This window comes from Lepidochelys kempii, chromosome 3, assembly GCF_965140265.1.
Source record: "Lepidochelys kempii isolate rLepKem1 chromosome 3, rLepKem1.hap2, whole genome shotgun sequence".
In the NCBI taxonomy this organism is placed as follows: domain Eukaryota; kingdom Metazoa; phylum Chordata; order Testudines; family Cheloniidae; genus Lepidochelys; species Lepidochelys kempii.
The window spans coordinates 91,608,164-91,625,917 of record NC_133258.1 but is presented as its reverse complement, the minus strand read 5'-3'; the positions used below and the strand labels follow the sequence as shown (position 1 = coordinate 91,625,917).

The 17,754-nt window shown below is 42.7% G+C and overlaps 1 protein-coding gene across 1 annotated transcript in view; it reads left to right on the top strand.

Annotated features, from left to right (window-relative positions):
* MAN1A1 (mannosidase alpha class 1A member 1) overlaps positions 1-17,754 on the top strand; it is a 215,514-nt gene that overhangs the window by 77,780 nt on the left and 119,980 nt on the right. Inside the window, exon 3 of the mRNA XM_073337170.1 lies at positions 8,668-8,783. Within this exon, the coding sequence (XP_073193271.1) occupies positions 8,668-8,783 (116 nt within the window). The remainder of the gene's footprint in view (positions 1-8,667; positions 8,784-17,754) is intronic.

Sequence of the window (17,754 nt, the reverse complement as noted above, 5' to 3'; positions counted from 1 at the left end):
TTCCAACACCATGTGCTCAAAATTTGAGTCAGGCCTCAAAACTATGAAACAAAACAAAACAAAAAAATTTAGGTTCTTTGTATTGGCCTTAGTTTCGTACCTGTTCAGGCATGGGGGTGTTCACTTTTTGATGAAACTTGAGGACTTATTTTGGCTATTGTTTTTAAGAGGGGGAGATTTCCATGTATCACTGGATTCCCGGAGCTGGAGTCTTGAGAATAACACGCAATATTACGAGACTCAAAATAAAATGGTGAGAGTTGACAACTCTATCTTCTTTCTTCCTTGGTTAAGAATTTTAGACCAGTCTCTTTGCTCAGTCCCTTGCTCAATACTGTAGAGGTACCAATCATGGCTACATATTTATGGCTGAGTTGAGCGTTTTTTATGTTTTATCTTTATAAAATATTGTACATTACCCACTGTAGCTGCTTTTTTTGGAGATCTCCGCTTTAAACTTTTGTGTATTAAGAAGAAATCAGTATCTTTCTAAATACATCTAATAAAAAAAGATTGAGTGTTTTAATGTGTCTAAAATCTGAATGACTTCAGTTCCCACGCTACAGAGACTGGGTGGTACATTGTTCAAAATTTAGGGGCAGATTTTAATTTTTTTTATAACACCACAGTCAGCTTGTCATATAAATACAGGGGGAGTCTGAAAGTCTCTGCATTTTGTTCACTCAAGCTGGTAGCCTCCCAGCTCAGGTAGACACTTGTGCTAGTGGGGTTTGAGCTAGCACGCTAAAATAGCAGTGTGGATGGTGGTGTACTAGCAGAGACTCGGGCTACCCACCCGAGCTAGGACACATCCAACCCCATGGATCATGAGTCTGTCTACCTAGGCTGGGAAGCTCACTGCCAGCTGCTGTTTAGATGTGCCTAGGAAGGCCACATTCTTACTATAACTGCTTGCATCAGATAGCAAAACTGTTTCTTTCTGCTCCACACAGGAAACAGCTGCAGCTATGAATGACTCCAAACCTCTTTCCTCAACAGGGCAGAAGCATCTTTTCTCTTGCTCAAAGCAGGGGATGGGTTAGGTTACACACCCTGGAATGCAGTACTTAACTCTTTTTAGAGCAGTGGTTTTCAGCCTGTGGACCCCTTGGGGGTCTTCAGACTAAAATTTCCAAGGGGGTCTGTACCTCCATTCAAAACTTTGTTAGGGGTCCACGAGTCCAAAAAGGTTGAAAACCACCACTTTAGAGAGATTAGCTGTATTACAAGAGGATTAACTCAGGGAGAGGTATTGTAATGCAAGCAGACAAAAAGTCCATTGAAATGCACTGAAGGAAATCCAGATACAAACTTTTTTCCTGTAAGTGGAGCTAAACTATTACAAAATTCACTATAAGCAGCTTTCACAGTACTTTGTTATTAAATGTCTCTAGAACCATAACATGATATGATGTATCCTCTTATGGCACCTTAAAATCCCACTTCTTCAGTTGCATCTGAAGAAGTGGGATTTTTACCCATGAAAGCTTATGCCCAAATAAATCTGTTAGTCTTTAAGGTGCCACCAGACTCCTTGTTGTTTTTGCGGACACAGACTGTCAAGGTTCCTTCCCTACTCTGAACTCTAGGATACAGATGTGGGGACCTGCAAGAAAGACCCCCTAAGCTTATTCTTACCAGCTTAGGTTAAAAATTTCCCCAAGGTACAAACTTTGCCCTGTCCTTGAACCGTACGCTGCCACCACCAAGCGTTTTAAACAAAGAACAGGGAAAGAGACCGCTTGGAGACATCTTTCCCCCAAAATATCCCCCCAAGCCCCACGCCCCCTTTCCTGGGGAAGACTTGATAAGAATCCTCACCAATTTGTACAGGTGAACACAGACCCTAACCCTTGGATCTTAAGAACAATGAAAAATCAATCAGGTTCTTAAAAGAAGAATTTTAATTAAAGAAAAGGTAAAAGAATCACCTCTGTAAAATCAGGATGGTAAATACCTTACAGGGTAATCAGATTCAAAATACAGAGAAACCCTCTAGGTCCAACCTTAAATTACAAAAAGACACAACAACAGGAATATACATTCCATCCAGCGCAGCTTATTTTACCAGCCATTAAACAAAAGGAAATCTAACGCATTTCTAGCTAGATTACTTTAAAAGGAGTTGTAAGGCTGCATTCCTGATCTGTTCCCAGCAAAAGCATCACACAGACAGACCAACCCTTTGTCTCCCCGCCCTCCCCACCCTGCTTCCAGATTTGAAAGTACCTTGTCCTCTCATTGGTCATGTTAGGTCAGGTGCCAGCTCGGTTACCTTAGCTTCTTATCCCTTTACAGGTGAAAGGGTTTTGCCTCTGGCCAGGAGGGATTTTATATCCCTGTATACAGAAAGGTGTGGTTACCCTTTCCTTTATATTTATGACACAGGCTAACATGTCTACCCCTGATACTTGACCTCTTATCCATGCATTCTAGTAGATTTCCTGAGCATGCCCCTTATTTTCTTGTATGATTTTGTTGACTTGGATCACAATGTATCATTCCTGAACTGCTGTCTTCCAGCTACCAGCAGTGTACGTCTTGCATTTTGTATTATGTTTTACGTTGTAAGAACACTTGAATTTAGATAAGCACAAGTTACTTTACTAAGTTAAAGGGACACTGTCAGCTTGAATTTATGAGAAAGGGGCTCCAGGCAGGGGTTGTGGGAAGAGGAGACACCCTTCTGGTTTCAAACCTCAGAAACAGCAGCAGTTCTGCCATCCTGTTACTAGTAAACATCCTCTTTCAGGCCCTAGGGCTGAGTGAACATGAGCTCTCTGAGTGGAGTGCTAAGGTGAAGTCACGCTAGTGCCGGACATGGGGTGGTATATCTGCAGTGTTATAGCTATGTAGTTCTGCTAGTCTTAGAATATTAGAGAGGTGGGTAAATGCAGAGTTCCTATAAATGAAGATAGAACAAAGAAGATAGGAACAACTTTTAAACTTAAACTATAACCAGTTACAGTAACGTTAGGTGTCACAAGTAACTAGTAATAGAAGAATTAGTGTGTCCTTCAAACCAGTCTCTCAAAAAAAAAAATTGGCAGCCCTGTTGTTTCTGTACAAGGAGTCAAATTGCTTATCTGTTTCATGAATAAGCAGGAGACCTGAAGCTCTAAATTCTAAAGCAGGAAACCAAAACTGCAATTAGTACTGCAGTTCAACTCAGGAAAATAGTATTGCTTTATAGTCTTAGTACAAACCCGCATTGCTGATATATTTCTATCCTGGTATATTTCAAAAACAGTATGACAGTGTTAAAGTTACACTGGCAACTAAATACATATTTCTAAAAATTAGTTCTCTGTTGACTCAGCAAGATGAATTCACAGGCAAACTAGTGTTATCAAATGTTAGCCAATACATCTCGATGCTTCTGTACAAAACACACAATTAGATCACATATGTAAACTAAAATTAAATTTAAAATATAAATATTAAACTACTGAGTAAATCTGGCTTAAAATTACTGTGCTCATTATTGACTAAAATTCTTTGGGATAAGAAGAAGCATATAAACAGTTTTGGACTGAAATAACATTTTGAGAAGGTTATCAGTGAAAGTGGAAGTTTAGACTAGAATGCTGCTTTTATTATTACTGCAGTTATCTGTATTACCATAAGACCTAAGATCCCCAGTCATGGACCAATACTTCATTGCGATAGGTACTTGATAAACACAGAACAAAAAGGTAGTCACTAGCCTGCGTTATAGAGCTGCTTCTCAGTCTGTTAAAACTTTTTTTACATCCTTTGCTAACAGTGCCTGCACTCAGAAATGCTTGGATATTCTGTGTTAGCTGTTGGTTTTCCAATAAGTATTTTAATCGTTTCCAGTACTGTTTCTCAGGATTTTAAGCCCTCTTTTGTTCTGTAAGTCCTTTGTTCACTGAGTCTTCCTGATTCGATTTGGTATGGTGTGTATTAACTCTTCTCAAGAATTCCTCTCATCTTCGCTGTATCTATAATTTTATTTAAACATTTAAAATGCAGTATTCTAAAAGCAGAAGTTCCATAACAGCAGTACTAAATTGCAGCTAGCACTGAACTGCACGCATGTGGGCAAGCCTGCTGTGATAGCAGCACTGACCTTGTTCCTTGCTTCGTGGGTGTTGGGCTCCTGCCAAACTTCCTGCCCATCATAAAATCTTGCGGAGGAGTAGGATTTATGAACATACACTCTGGAGCTGACAGTTGGATCAGTGATACTACAAGTCTTAATTTGTTTCATATTCGAATTAAAAAAGGAATTTCTTATTCTTAGCTTAGGTTTTTTTATTGATCCAAGTTTTTATATAGTGCTCAATCACCATATCAGTGCTTCCATAGAGTATCCGAGGTGTTGTCCCCATGCCCTTGTGAACAGACACTGTGAATGTGTGGGCTGGCTAGCCTGGCACCAGCTGTGACATTGTGGCATCCTCAGTATGTGGGCTATGGCTGTGATGGAATTTATTCAGGACTGTACACTCAATTTGGAGGTTTCAGAGTAGCAGCCGTGTTAGTCTGTATTCGCAAAAAGAAAAGGAGTACTAGTGGCACCTTAGAGACTAACCAATTTATTTGAGCATAAGCTTTCGTGAGCTACAGCTCACTTCATCAGATGCATTCAGTAGAAAATACAGTGAGGAGATTTATATACACACAACATGAAAAAATGGGTGTTTATCATGCACACGGTAAGGAGAGTGATCACTTAAGATGAGCTATTACCAGCAGGAGAGCGGAGGGAGGGGAAGAAAACCTTTTGTAGTGATAATCAAAGTGGGCCATTTCCAGCAGTTAACAAGAACGTCTGAGGAACAGTGGGGAGTGGGGGGGGGAATAAACAAGGGGAAATAGTTTTACTTTGTGTAATGACTCAACCACTCCCAGTCTCTATTCAAGTCTAAGTTAATTGTATCCAATTTGCAAATTAATTCCAATTCAGCAGTCTCTCCTTGGAGTCTGTTTTTGAAGTCTTTTTGTTGAAGAATTGCCACTTTTAGGTCAGAAATCGAGTGACCAGAGAGATTGAAGTGTTCTCTGACTAGTTTATGAATATTATAATTCTTGACATCTGATTTGTGTCCATTTATTGTTTTACGTAGAGACTGTCCAGTTTGACCAATGTACATGGCAGAGGGGCATTACTGGCACATGATGGCATATATCACATTGGTGGATGTGCAGGTGAACGAGCCTCTGATAGTGTGGCTGATGTTCTTAGGCCCTTTGATGGTGTCCCCTGAATAGATATGTGGGCACAGTTGGCAACGGGCTTTGTTGCAAGGATAGGTTCCTGGGTTAGTGGTTCTGTTGTGTGGTGTGTGGTTGCTGGTGAGTATTTGCTTCAGGTTGGGGGGCTGTCTGTAGGCAAGGACTGGCCTGTCTCCCAAGATTTGTGAGAGCGATGGGGGTCGTTCTTCAGGATAGGTTATAGATCCTTGATGATGCATTGGAGTGGTTTTAGTTGGGGGCTGAAGGTGACGGCTAGTGGCGTTCTGTTATTTTCTTTGTTGGGCCTGTCCTGTAGTAGGTGACTTCTGGGTAATCTTCTGGCTCTGTCAATTTGTTTCTTCACTTCAGCAGGTGGGTATTGTAGTTGTAAGAATGCTTGAAAGAGATTTTGTAGGCTTTATCTCTGTCTGAGGGGTTGGAGCAAATGCAGTTGTATCGTAGAGCTTGGCTGTAGACAATGGATTGTGTGGTGTGGTCTGGGTGAAAGCTGGAGGCATGTAGGTAGGCATAGCAGTCAGTAGGTTTCCGGTATAGGGTGGTGTTTATGTGACCATCGCTTATTAGCACCGTAGTGTCAGGAAGCGGATCTCTTGTGTGGACTGGTCCAGGTTGATGTTGGGATGGAAATAGTTGAAATCATGGTGGAATTCCTCAAGGGCTTCTTTTCCATGGGTCCAGATGATGAAGATGTCATCAATATAGCGCAAGTAGAGTAGGGTCATTAGGGGACGAGAGCTGAGGCAGTGTTGTTCTAAGTCAGCCATAAAAATGTTGGCATACTGTGGGACCATGCGGGTACCCATAGCAGTGCTGCTGGTTTGAAGGTATACGTTGTCCCCAAATGTGAAATAGTTATGGGTGAGGACAAAGTCACAAAGTTCAGCCACCAGGTTTGCCGTGTTTCAGAGTAGCAGCCGTGTTAGTCTGTATTCGCAAAAAGAAAAGGAGTATTTGTAGCACCTTAGAGACTAACCAATTTATTTGAGCATAAGCTTTCGTGAGCTACAGCTCACTTGTCTGATGCATAAAAGTGGAAAATGCAGTGAGGATGTTTTTATACACACAGATCATGAAAAAATGGGTGTTTATCACTACAAAAGGTTTTCTCACCCCCACCCCACTCTCCCGCTGGTAATAGCTTATCTAAAGTGATCACTCTCCTTACAATGTGTATGATAATCAAGGTGGGCCATTTCCAGCACAAATCCAGGGTTTAACAAGAATGTCTGAGGAACGGGGAGGGGGGAGGAAAAAACAAGGGGAAATAGGTTACCTTGCATAATGACTTAGCCACTCCCAGTCTCTATTGAAGCCTAAGTTAATTGTATCCAATTTGCAAATGAATTCCAATTCAGCAGTCTCTCACTGGAGTCTGGTTTTGAAGTTTTTCTGTTGTAATATCGCAAATTTCATGTCTGTAAAGTTTGCCATGACATTACTGGGGATAGTGTTCCTGACAGCTTGTAGTCCATCTTTGTGTGGAATGTTGGTGTAAACGGCTTCTACATCCATAGTGGCCAGGATGGTGTTTTCAGGAAGATCACCAATGGATTGTAGTTTCTTCAGGAAGTCAGTTTGGAGGAAGTCAATTTGGACGAAGCTTGAGACATCCTAAAGCCAATAGCAAGTAACTCAGATGGCTTCCTCCCCCTGCCTCACCAGTGTGATTGGTTCATGAATCTTCAGGAAAAAGTCAGTGGCAGATTTTAAACACTAGTGATGTATTTTGTTTTGCACCAAAACAGGATAAATACTTTTTTTTAATTGAAAGTTGTGATAACCTGACTTCTTTAAGTCCCCAAAATCAAGAAGAAAGATTGCAGCCTATGTGAGTCACCAGAACTAGCTCTAGAAATAGCATCTAATACCTCCTTGGTTTTGAATTGGAAGATAAACTGGTTGACATGCACACTGAAGACAAAGATTTGAAAAACTGTATGTATCCGTCTGTCTCTGGTCTTATACTTAGATTGTAAGCTCTGTGCGGTGGGACTGTATTTTTGTTCTGTTTGTACAATGCCTAGCACAATGGGGCCTGGTCCATGAGTAGGGCTCCTAGGAACAGTAAGACAAATAATAATAGTAGGTGAGGTCACTTGAGGTCAAGGTAGGGCCAAGTGGAATATAAACACAATTCACTTAGGGCTAGTCTACAGTGGCAACGCTAAAGCTCTGCCATGGCAGTGCTTTCATGTGCATTGTGTGGTTGCGGCACAGAGCTGGGAGAGAGCTCTCCCAGCGCTCTAAAAAAACCACCTCCACGAGGGGCGTAGCTACCGGCGCTGGCAGCGTGACTCTCTGCACTGGTGCACTGTCTACATGGACACTTTACAGTCCTGAAACTTGTATCGCTGAGGGTTAGTTTTTTTCAGTTTTGTCAGTGTAGACAAGTTCTTAGAGAAAGGATGTTCTTTTGATTGCAGTACATGATTAGAAGACAAGAGTTCAAGAGTCTGTTCCTTGCTGTCAGGCACTCCTGTGTGACCCTAGAAAATGAGAATATTATTCTCAAACTCTTGATGTTGTTGTGAAACTGAGTACATCTTTAATAAAGTGTTTCAAGATCCTCAGTGGCTGTTTAGTATTATGCACTGAGTGTGCAAGACAGACAGACTGACTGAGTACCCAAAAAAAGACTCTGAAATACATTTTCACAAATATAACATTAACTAGTATTACAGTTGTGGTAATCTTAGTTATGTACTTTTGTCAGTCTTATCAATGCAAAAATATTGTTAGAGCTTCTGTTACTACTTGAAGGGACGTTATCAATTACATTGTGCTCAAATTTTAGTGTGTGCCGTATAAGTAGGCTTGGCAGAATATGATTTAAAAAAAAATAATTTCAGTGGATAATAGATGTATGTTTGTTATGCATTTTTTAAAATTTTTATTACATTCGAAATTTCACAGTTGTGGGAAATTACGGGGGGAGGGTCAGACAATAATTAAATGACATCAGACACTGAGATTCCAAAAGTTAATTTTTATAACCATTAAAACAAAAAATTTTCAACATCACATGTAAAAATACAAAAAGTAAATATCCTTAAATCAAACTAAGCTCTCAAGCAGCATTTTTCTTATTTTGCCAATCTGTAAATTTCTGCAATCCATGGAAATGTTTTTCATCAGCTTCTGTGTTTACAGTGAAATAGACATTTGCTGACATGACATTTACCGATTGAAAATCTAATCCTTACAAATCAAAGTATAAAACACAATTCCCCACCCACACCCCCAATCCAGTAGAAAAGTCAATGAAATATAAACATTCCCCTACAGTATTTGAAACACAAAACATTAGTGTTTTACTCAGGCATGAGAATCAAAATTAACTGACTAGAAACTAGTTGTACACTTGTTCGTATGTTTTATTTTTAACCAGATTTATTTGAAGAAATTACTATTAGAGTTTATAATTATATTTCCATGTATTTTCAGGTAACATTCAAGGAGCAACAATAGTAGATGCCTTGGATACACTGTATATCATGGAAATGAAAGATGAATTCAAGGAAGCCAAGGAATGGGTAGAAAAAAACTTAGATTTCAATGTGGTGAGTATTGGGGATTATTTTTTTTTATTAATTGTTAGTGCATTGTGATGATCTGAGAACAGGGTCCCATTGTGCTAGGCACTGTATAAACAAACTAAAAAATAATCCCTGCCCCCATAAAGCATATAATCTAACTAGGCAAGGTGACATAGGAGACAAAGTTGTAACCTGTAGTCAGAATGAACGGAATGATCACAAATGGCGTGTTAGTGCCACAGTTTTGGGGGGCTGTGGGTGGGGTATTTTTTGAGTGGTCATGAGTTAAAAGGGGACTAGCTAAATGGAAGGGAAAAAGGACACTGGCCTGTCACTGCTTCTGTGCAGCCAGCTTCTCTTGCTAGAACTAATATTCTGGTCAAAGCTACTTGATAGATGTGAAAAAAATCAAGCATGTTCAAAAAGCACTTTTTAGTTGACTGACTATACAATTTGAGGCCAAAATGGTACCCAAAGTTGACTCCTAAATCAAGGTAATCTGACTTTTTTTTTCCAGAAGGGTTGAATGCTTGCAGTTCACATTACAGTTAGTAGGAGTTGCTAATGGGGACCTTTAATAATATCCCACTGTAACTTGCGTGTCAACTTTAGATGCCCAAATTTTAAAACTTTTGGTCTGTTTCTGTACAGGACACAAGATGATGATCTACCAATAAAGTTATTAGCTTTCTCTATAATTAATATACACTGTAAATGTCAGTGTAGTTAGGGACTTTTATGCATACTGATAAGACCAGCGAAGTTGAGAATCCCATGACCTGAAAGTGAATAAGCTTGGATGTAAGGGCTTATCTTGGTAGAAATGACACAGACTAGCTGTTGCAAACCTGTTTCCTATATGGACACTATTCCACATCTTGGAATTCAGTTCTTCTAAATCACAAGAAGGCACTCTGAGTGCACAGTCTATGAAAATAGGCCCCTATGGCATGAACCATTTTTAATCAGTAGGTTTTTTTAGAGCTGCGGCGGAGTTAAATGTAGGTTTAGTTGTGTTAGAAAACTAAATGAATAAATTTACTTTGAATAATGCTAACTTTAATTTAGGTAGGTTAGCTCCAAATACCACTTAAGGCTCAGCACTTACAGCTAGTGGAAAAACAGAACAGGCTCCATTCTTTGTCATATGTCTGTATATCTCTGCTGAAATGTTTTATCATATTATCCTGCACTAGTTAACATTTTATTGCCCTTTCTTCCTTAACGTTTTATTTGTATATTAAATTTCTGAGATATTTTTAGTAACTGTCTTTTTACCCATGCAAAGGATTTATTTTTTATCATCCGTGCAGTGATACAGCTACTAAACGTTTACTGTTACACAGCTGGTGTATAGATGGGGGTTATGTGAAATTAATCTGATCGTTTCAGTTAGTTGTTGCAGAAAGAGAAGATTGATCAGGTAGCTATTTAAAAAAAGTATATTTGAAGTCTTCATTTGAACTCCTGGACTCTCTACAAATTTAGTTTTAGAACTCTGCCGTTTCACTTTCCACAGCTATAAAATTTGTTTTCTTTACATACATAACCTAGTAAACAAGGATAAAATGAAGAAACATATAGCACTTAAAAATGACTCTGTGAGGCAAAACTCTTAATCTCTCTTTGTCTAGGTATCTATATGGCCCCCATCATCAGAGTATGGCAACATAGCTTAGCTAAATTAAATGATGGTGTCTATAATCTTGTAAAACTAAGGATGTTCATTTGTTTAATTTGGCTAGTTTTAGGTTGTTCTTTTTCACTGGATGGACTTACTGTTACCAAATTTATTAACACAGCCACTTTAAGATTAACCTAGCAAAATAAATGGTATTACAAAACAAAGAAAATGAGTATGAAGAATTGTATGAAATTGATTGATTAGTGGAGCTACAAATGTTAAGCTGAAAGACTAAAACCAAATAAGCTATTTGTCAAATATAGTTTGTTTTTTTATTGCTCAGAATACGCTCTCAAGCTTCTGAGAAGGCCAACAGTTGAATTCTCTACAAATTTGGCTCCTATGGTGAATACTGACTTTCTTGGTATACTCAATGATTTGAGTCCTGCCTATAGTTATGGCACTTCCCATTGGCCTTTTTTTAGCTAGACCATCTTCTAGTTTTCCCAGTAATATAACAATCTGCAGTAAAATTGCTTCCTGGAAAAACAGGGCTGTTTTTATTTTGAGATATTTAAACGGAGAATTGGGTCTATGCTGAAGTTTAGTTAAACTAGCAGCTGAAAATGTCTTGTTAATGTTTGAATTTGTTTAGTAGTTTGCCAAAGTAGACTCAAGTTGGTATACTTTAAATGTCTCACTTAAAAGTGGTTTTCTTTTGTTTAGCTTTGAGGATGAATAGAAATAAAAGTATTTTAAAAGGTTAGGGGAGATCCTAAGGGTACATTTATCATGGGGCGTAATAAATTGTTGTCCCGTCAAAGTCTGTTGGAAGGAAAACAAGCATGAAAATAAAATATTATGAATGGCACGAAAGTTCTAAACATGCACATTGGGGCTTGAACAGTTCTGAGTAAAAAGGGGTGTTATACTGATTTCTTACTAGTTATATAATATCCAATTTGTCAGTTATACCACAGGAGTGTAATACTTTTGATCGGTAATATAGCAAACCATGTCATTTAATTTTAGTAGTTGAAGTATGAACAGGGTTTTATTATATAATTATTGGTTAAAAATGTGGCAAGCTATTTAAAAATTGTAAGCAACAGTCTGTAACCATCAGTTTTATTTTTGTAGTAGCCTTAACCATCTAGTGCATTTTTAGTGATCTAGAATTAAAGAAAAAAAGGTTTTTGTCATAGTTTTTCTGACAAGGGGGCTTTTCCCTTGTAAATCCTTCCTTACTTCCTCAGATCCGTCATGAGCGATTACTCATTCTGACTGGAGAAGACTGGATGAGGCTGAGCTCTCCTTTGTCATCCCAAAGGGTTAGTGAGGGAAACAATATTGTATGGTTTCCCTCAGAGGGCCTAAACATGTTGTCACTGCAGTTATTGGCTCCTACCAATCTGGTACAGGGTTAATCTCAGGCTGTCATCCACAAAAACACTGTAACAACTAGTTCTTAGAGTGCTTGTTCATGTCAATTCCAATCAGGTGTGTGTGCGTGCACGGCAGCCAGAAGATGTTTTCTCTAGCACCATCCGTGGGATAGGCCTGGGCGCCCCCGGGAGTTGCGCCTTCATGACTCATGGCTTAATAAAGAGCCCTGCCAACCTGCCCCACCCCACCCCTCCTCAGTTTCTTCTTACTGCCAGTGATGGTTAGCTGGAACATCCCATAGCTCTTGCCTTGGCAAGCACCATTAGTAGTGTCCGTTGTATATAGTTATCATACGTTAGTGTTAGTTATTAGTAATTGTAGTGTAGATATAGTTGATAAGTTTTTCGATGGGGGTTTCCCCCATCCCCTCCCAAGACTCCTGGCACTATGGTATGCCACAGTCTCTAAGCTTTAAAACTTGCAAGGCATGTGGCAAACGTATGCCTAAAAGTGGCTGCACACCTTGTGTTTAAGGTGCGTTGGGGAGAGTCACCAGAAGGAGTGGTGAGCCAGATCTATCTTGGGTTTCGCCCTCACACTTCGAAAGACAGAGACTAGCATCTTAAAGTCCTTCTTATGGAAGCTGCGGTCCAGCCGCTGTCAGACCCCAGATTGGGGGATCCCGCACATAACATCTCCTCCTCGGTGCGGAGCACCCCGGCACCATCTGCAGAGACTCCCGGCACTGTCACAGCTCCTCCTGCATTCAGGCGGGCACCTCTCGCAATCAGCTGTGCCACAAAAGAAAAGGAGGCGAGAGAGGGGCCGCTGTCCCCTGGCCAAGACCAAGGAGCCAGCTGCTGTGAGACCCCAGTCGGGCCCCACCACCTTGGCCCCTTCGCCTGCTAGGGGCACGTCGACTCCTGCTCCAGTGGTGGCATAGTTGAATCTGGATCCTCCCTGCTTGCTGGCCCCATGGAGCCAACAGCTACAGCTTTCATTTACTCTTGAGGTACTTATGGTGGCCCAGGACTTGTTACACTGTATGGTGCTGTTCTCCCCTCCCAGGAGGGATGAATCGCCCGCACCGGGCTGTCCCAAGGCACCATCAAGGGGAAAGCCGGTGATGATGTCGCAACACTCACCATCCCCAGACCTCTCCCTGGCACCAATGGCACAGGTGCGGGAGCCACGCCAGTCCCCTCGCCCATGCCACAAACTGTCTATTCCCTGCAGTGCAGCTTCTCCATGGTCATCCTTCTCGGAGACAGACTCTGACTCCGTTTGATCGGACAGGAGGAGGAGTAGGAGATGGAGGTTGCGGCAGGATCGTCCTGCTTACCCGGCACTGTGGCCTGCTCAATGGCAACACCTGACGCAGTGGCCCTTCTGGATGCCCTGGGCCTTACACCAAATCCAAGGGCGAAGCCAGGAGTCCCAATCTAGAGCAGCATTGGTAGCATTTATACTGCCTCCAGCTCAGTCAGCTCCGGGAGTACCAGGAGTGGCTCTAGCCTTTCCCAATACCAGGTTACCACCACCCATGGTACCGCTGCCAATCACATAGACGCCATCGGCACCAACAGCCCCAGCACCGGCGGTCTTGATGTAACCACTGACTCTCCCGGCACTGGCTTCTATAGTCATGGCACCGAGAGTCACAGCACTGTTGGGGTTGAAATCTGCATCCCAGGAATCCAAGCTGCTGCTGGATCCCCTGGTCATGGAGGAAAGGGAACAGCCAATTTTTCTGGGGCTTTCCTTTTCTTCCTCACCAGATGAGGCAGTGGCAGGCACTGCTATAGCCCTGGCCCTAGAGGACAGCACTACAGCAGCTGCTGCAGCGGGCTGCCAAGATTCTGGGCATCCAGGTGGAGGAGGTTGTAGAGGATGCCGATCACGTGGTGTATATCCTTGCCCCCTCCGGACCTGCACACGTTGCCTTGCCCCTCATAAGACCGATAAAAGGCTGCATAGCCTAAAGGACTCTGGGCCCAGCGACTTGAGGGTGGCTCTCCACACTCCTGCCACCCAGCAGAAACACTTCAGGCTGCAACCCCCTCCGCGGTTGTACCAACCACAGAACTGTCAAAATGATTCCTGGAGGAGGAACAGGAGCAGCAGGAAAAGACAGCACCTGTCCTCAGGACAGGGCTCTGGCCAATCCAAGTCATCTTCAGGCCAGAAACAGGCCTTTTGAAGGTGCACCAGTGCATGGACTGGATCCAACCCGTCTTTCTCTTCCTGACGATCCCCTTTCTATCCTGTGTGGGCTCGTTTCACATCAGACTGATGGGTGCACTGCATGGTAGAAAGGGGATACTCTCTCCAATTCTCAGCCCTCCTGCCCTTCTACCCTCCTTACCCATCCCTCTTCAAGGACCCTTCTCATGAGCAACTCCTCATACAGGAGGTGCACTCACTCCTTTAGCTGGGAGCAGTGGAAGAGGTTCCGCAGGAGCTGAAGGGCAAGGGCTTCTATTCCTGGTATTTCTGAATACCAAAAGCCAAAGGCAGGCTCAGGCCCATCCTAGACCTGCGAGAGTTCAACTGGTTCATGAAGAAACTCAAGTTCCTCATGGTCTCTTTGGCCTCCATTATCCCTTCTCTGGATCCAGGGGACTGGTATACCGCACTCTACTTGAAGGATGCGTACTTTCATATAGCAGTCACACTGTCCCACAGAAAGTACCTCAGGTTTGTGGTGAGCAACAACCGCTACCAATTCAGTCCTCCCATTCGACCAGTCAGCGGCTTCTCGAGTATTTACCAAGTGCATGGCAGTCGTGGCCACGTTCCTACGTAGGTGGCAGGTACAGGTCTTCCTGTACCTCGATGAATGGGCCCAAGTGGAGGCACAGGTCAACTTCATAAGAATGACGTTCAGTGAACTGGGCCTTCTGAAAGTGGGGAAATCTATGTTGTCCCTGGTTCAACAGCTAGAATTTACAGGGATGGTACTGGACTCAACACGGGTCAGGGCATACCTCCTAGAAGTTAGGTTCTTGGCCCTGGGTGATATCATTTGAAGGTTTAGGCAGTTCCCCACTGCCACAGCAAGGAATTGCCTGAAACTCCTGGGGAAAAAAGGCTGCTTGCACCTATGTGGTGCAACACACCAGGCTTAGATTCCAGCCGCTCCAGTCATGGTTAGCCTCAGTGTATCGGCTGGGTTGGGACAGTTCAGACAGGGTCGTGACTCTGCCTCACCTGGTCCTCTACTCCCTCCTGCAGTGGCTTGAGCCAAAGGTAGTGTGTGTAGGGGTCCCCTTCACCAGCCTTCAGCCATCCCTCTTGCTTGTGATGGACATGTCAGCCTTGAGCTGGGGAGCACCTCTGGGAGACCTCAGGACCCATGGCCTCTGGTCTTAGGTGGATCTCACTCTCCACATCAATGTCGGAGAGCTCAGAGCGGTCCACCATGCCAGACTTTCGGAGCCCACTTGGCAGGGAGATGTGTATCAGTTATGACTGAGAACACCACGGCAATGGTTTATATCAACAAACGGGATGGTACACACTCCTCTCTCCTGTGCCAGGAAGCCCTCAGTAGAGGTTCACTTGGCTGCCATCTCGGCCTTCCATCCAGGTGCAGAGAGTTGGTCAGCTCTTTTCTGAAAGGTCTCGACAGGTTATACCACACGTCCGACAACCAGTCCCAGCCTGGGACCTTAATCTGGTTCTTTCCAAATCGATGGGGCCACCCTTCGAACCTCTGGCAACTTGCTCCCTGCTCTACCTCTCGTACAAGGTGGCCTTTCTGCTAGCAATAACCTCAGCCTAACATCAGAGCCTCCTTACACGGTGTTCTATAAGGACAAGGTTTAGCTCAGGCCACACCCAGCTTTCCTCCCGAAGGTTGTCTCCCAGTTTCACATCAACCAAGACTTCTTCCATCCCTGTGTTCTATGCAAAGCTGCACACAAACGCTGGGGAGCAGAGGCTTCACTTGTTGGACATCCACAGAGCCCTAGCCTATTACATTGAAAGAACTAAACTGTTCCAGAAATCCATTCAACTGTTTGTGGCTGTGGCACACAGGATGAAAGGTCTTTCAGTCTCCTCAAACGAATTTCATTGTGGATCACGTCCTGAATCCGTGAGTGCTAAACCTGGCAGAGGGGCTTGCCCCTCCGCTCACAGCGCACTCCTCCAGGGCGCAGGCTTCTTCTTTCCTGGCGCAGGTTCCCACTCAGGAAATATGCAAAGCAGCAACGTGGTCCTCTATACATACCTTTATATCACATTATGCTATCACCCAGCAGGCCAGAGATGATGCGGCTTTTGGTAGAGCAGTGTTGCAGTCAGTGGACATCTGAACTCTGACACCGCCTCTGGAATTTAGGCTTGGGAGTCCCCTGATTTGGCACTGACATAAACAAGTACTCGAAGAAAAAACGGTTACTCACCTTCTCGTTACTGTTCTTCGAGATGTGGTGTTCATGTCCATTCCAATACCCACCCACCTACCCCTCTGTCAGAGTAGTCAGCAAGAAGGAACTGAGGGGATGACAGGTCAGCAGGGCTCTATATTGAGCGCCATGAAGGCGCGACCCCAGGGGGTGCCCAGGCCGACCCAGTGGATGCTGCTGGAGAAAAATCTTGTGGCTGCTGTGCACGTACATGCACCTGATTGGAATGGACACGAATAACACATCTCAAAGAACAACAGTTACGAGAAGGTGAGTGACCATTTTACTTCTAGGCTGTTTATCCACAAATGTGTTAAATTACATTTTGCTTTAAGGTAGATACATGATCAGAATTCATAAGGTATTTGTCACCAGAAGGCAGACCCTCGAATGGGAGTTGCATCTAATCCCACCTGTAATTGATCAGCTGCCTGTCAGCTGATGCTATGAGACAATAGATAAAGTGAAAGCTTGAAGGTCAACTGGTCTTCATAAAAGCCAGAAAGTAGATGGAGGTGGTAATTGTTAGTGTTGCATAAAAGGCAGAAATGTTACATAACAAAAAAATATTTATTTATCTGGAAAGAAGCAGGATTAGGTGCCCGTATTGCATAAGGTTGATGAAGTACTTTCCCGTACATTAGTAACTGTGGAAGATATTAAGCAACTACTAGGGAATGATATAATTAATGCCTGTCAACTTGGTTTTGTGGAAAATAGATCTTGTCAAACAAACCTTACTTCATTCGTTGAGACTTGAAGTTTGGTTGATAAAGGTAACTGCAAAGATGTAATATACTTTGCCTTTTGTAGGGCATATGACTTGATACCACGTGACATTCTGATTTAAAAACAAAAAACCCTAGCACTATAAGTTACCAATAAATCACATGTTAAGTGGATTAAGAACTGGTGAACTGACAGAACTCAAAGTAATTGTCATGGCGGGGAGTCAGTGAGTGGGATGTTTTCTACTGGAGTTCCGTAGCGATCTGTACTAAGCCCCACATTATTCAACATTTTATCAATCATCAGGAGTGTTGTATGTAAGACATGGAAGGTAACTTTCACTTCGCTTGGCAGTGGTAAGGTTTTAGTAGGAGTACTGTAGCCAGTTTTGGTCACCATATTTTAGGAAGAATGTGAACAAATTGGAGAGAGTCCAGAGGAAAGCAACAAAAATGATAAGTTTTAGAAAACCTGGCCTATGAGGGAAGGTAGGACAAGAAATGGGCTTAATTTGCAGCAAGGGAGATTTAGGTTATATTAACAAAAACATTCTAACTGTAAGGATAGTTAAGCACTGGAATAGGCTTCCAAGAGTTATGGAATCCCCATCATTGGAGGTTTTTAAGTACAGGTTAGACAGACCTATCAGGGATGGTCTAGGTGTACTTGATCCTACCTGAGCTCGGGGGGCTAATGACCTCTCAAAGTCTCTTCCACCGCTACCTTTCTGTGATTAGCCATTGGAACAAACTAACACAGGAAGTGGTAGATTCTCCATCTCTTGACGACAGATCAAAATTAGATGCGTGTCTGGAATAGATGTTTTCCCAAGCAAGTTATTGGG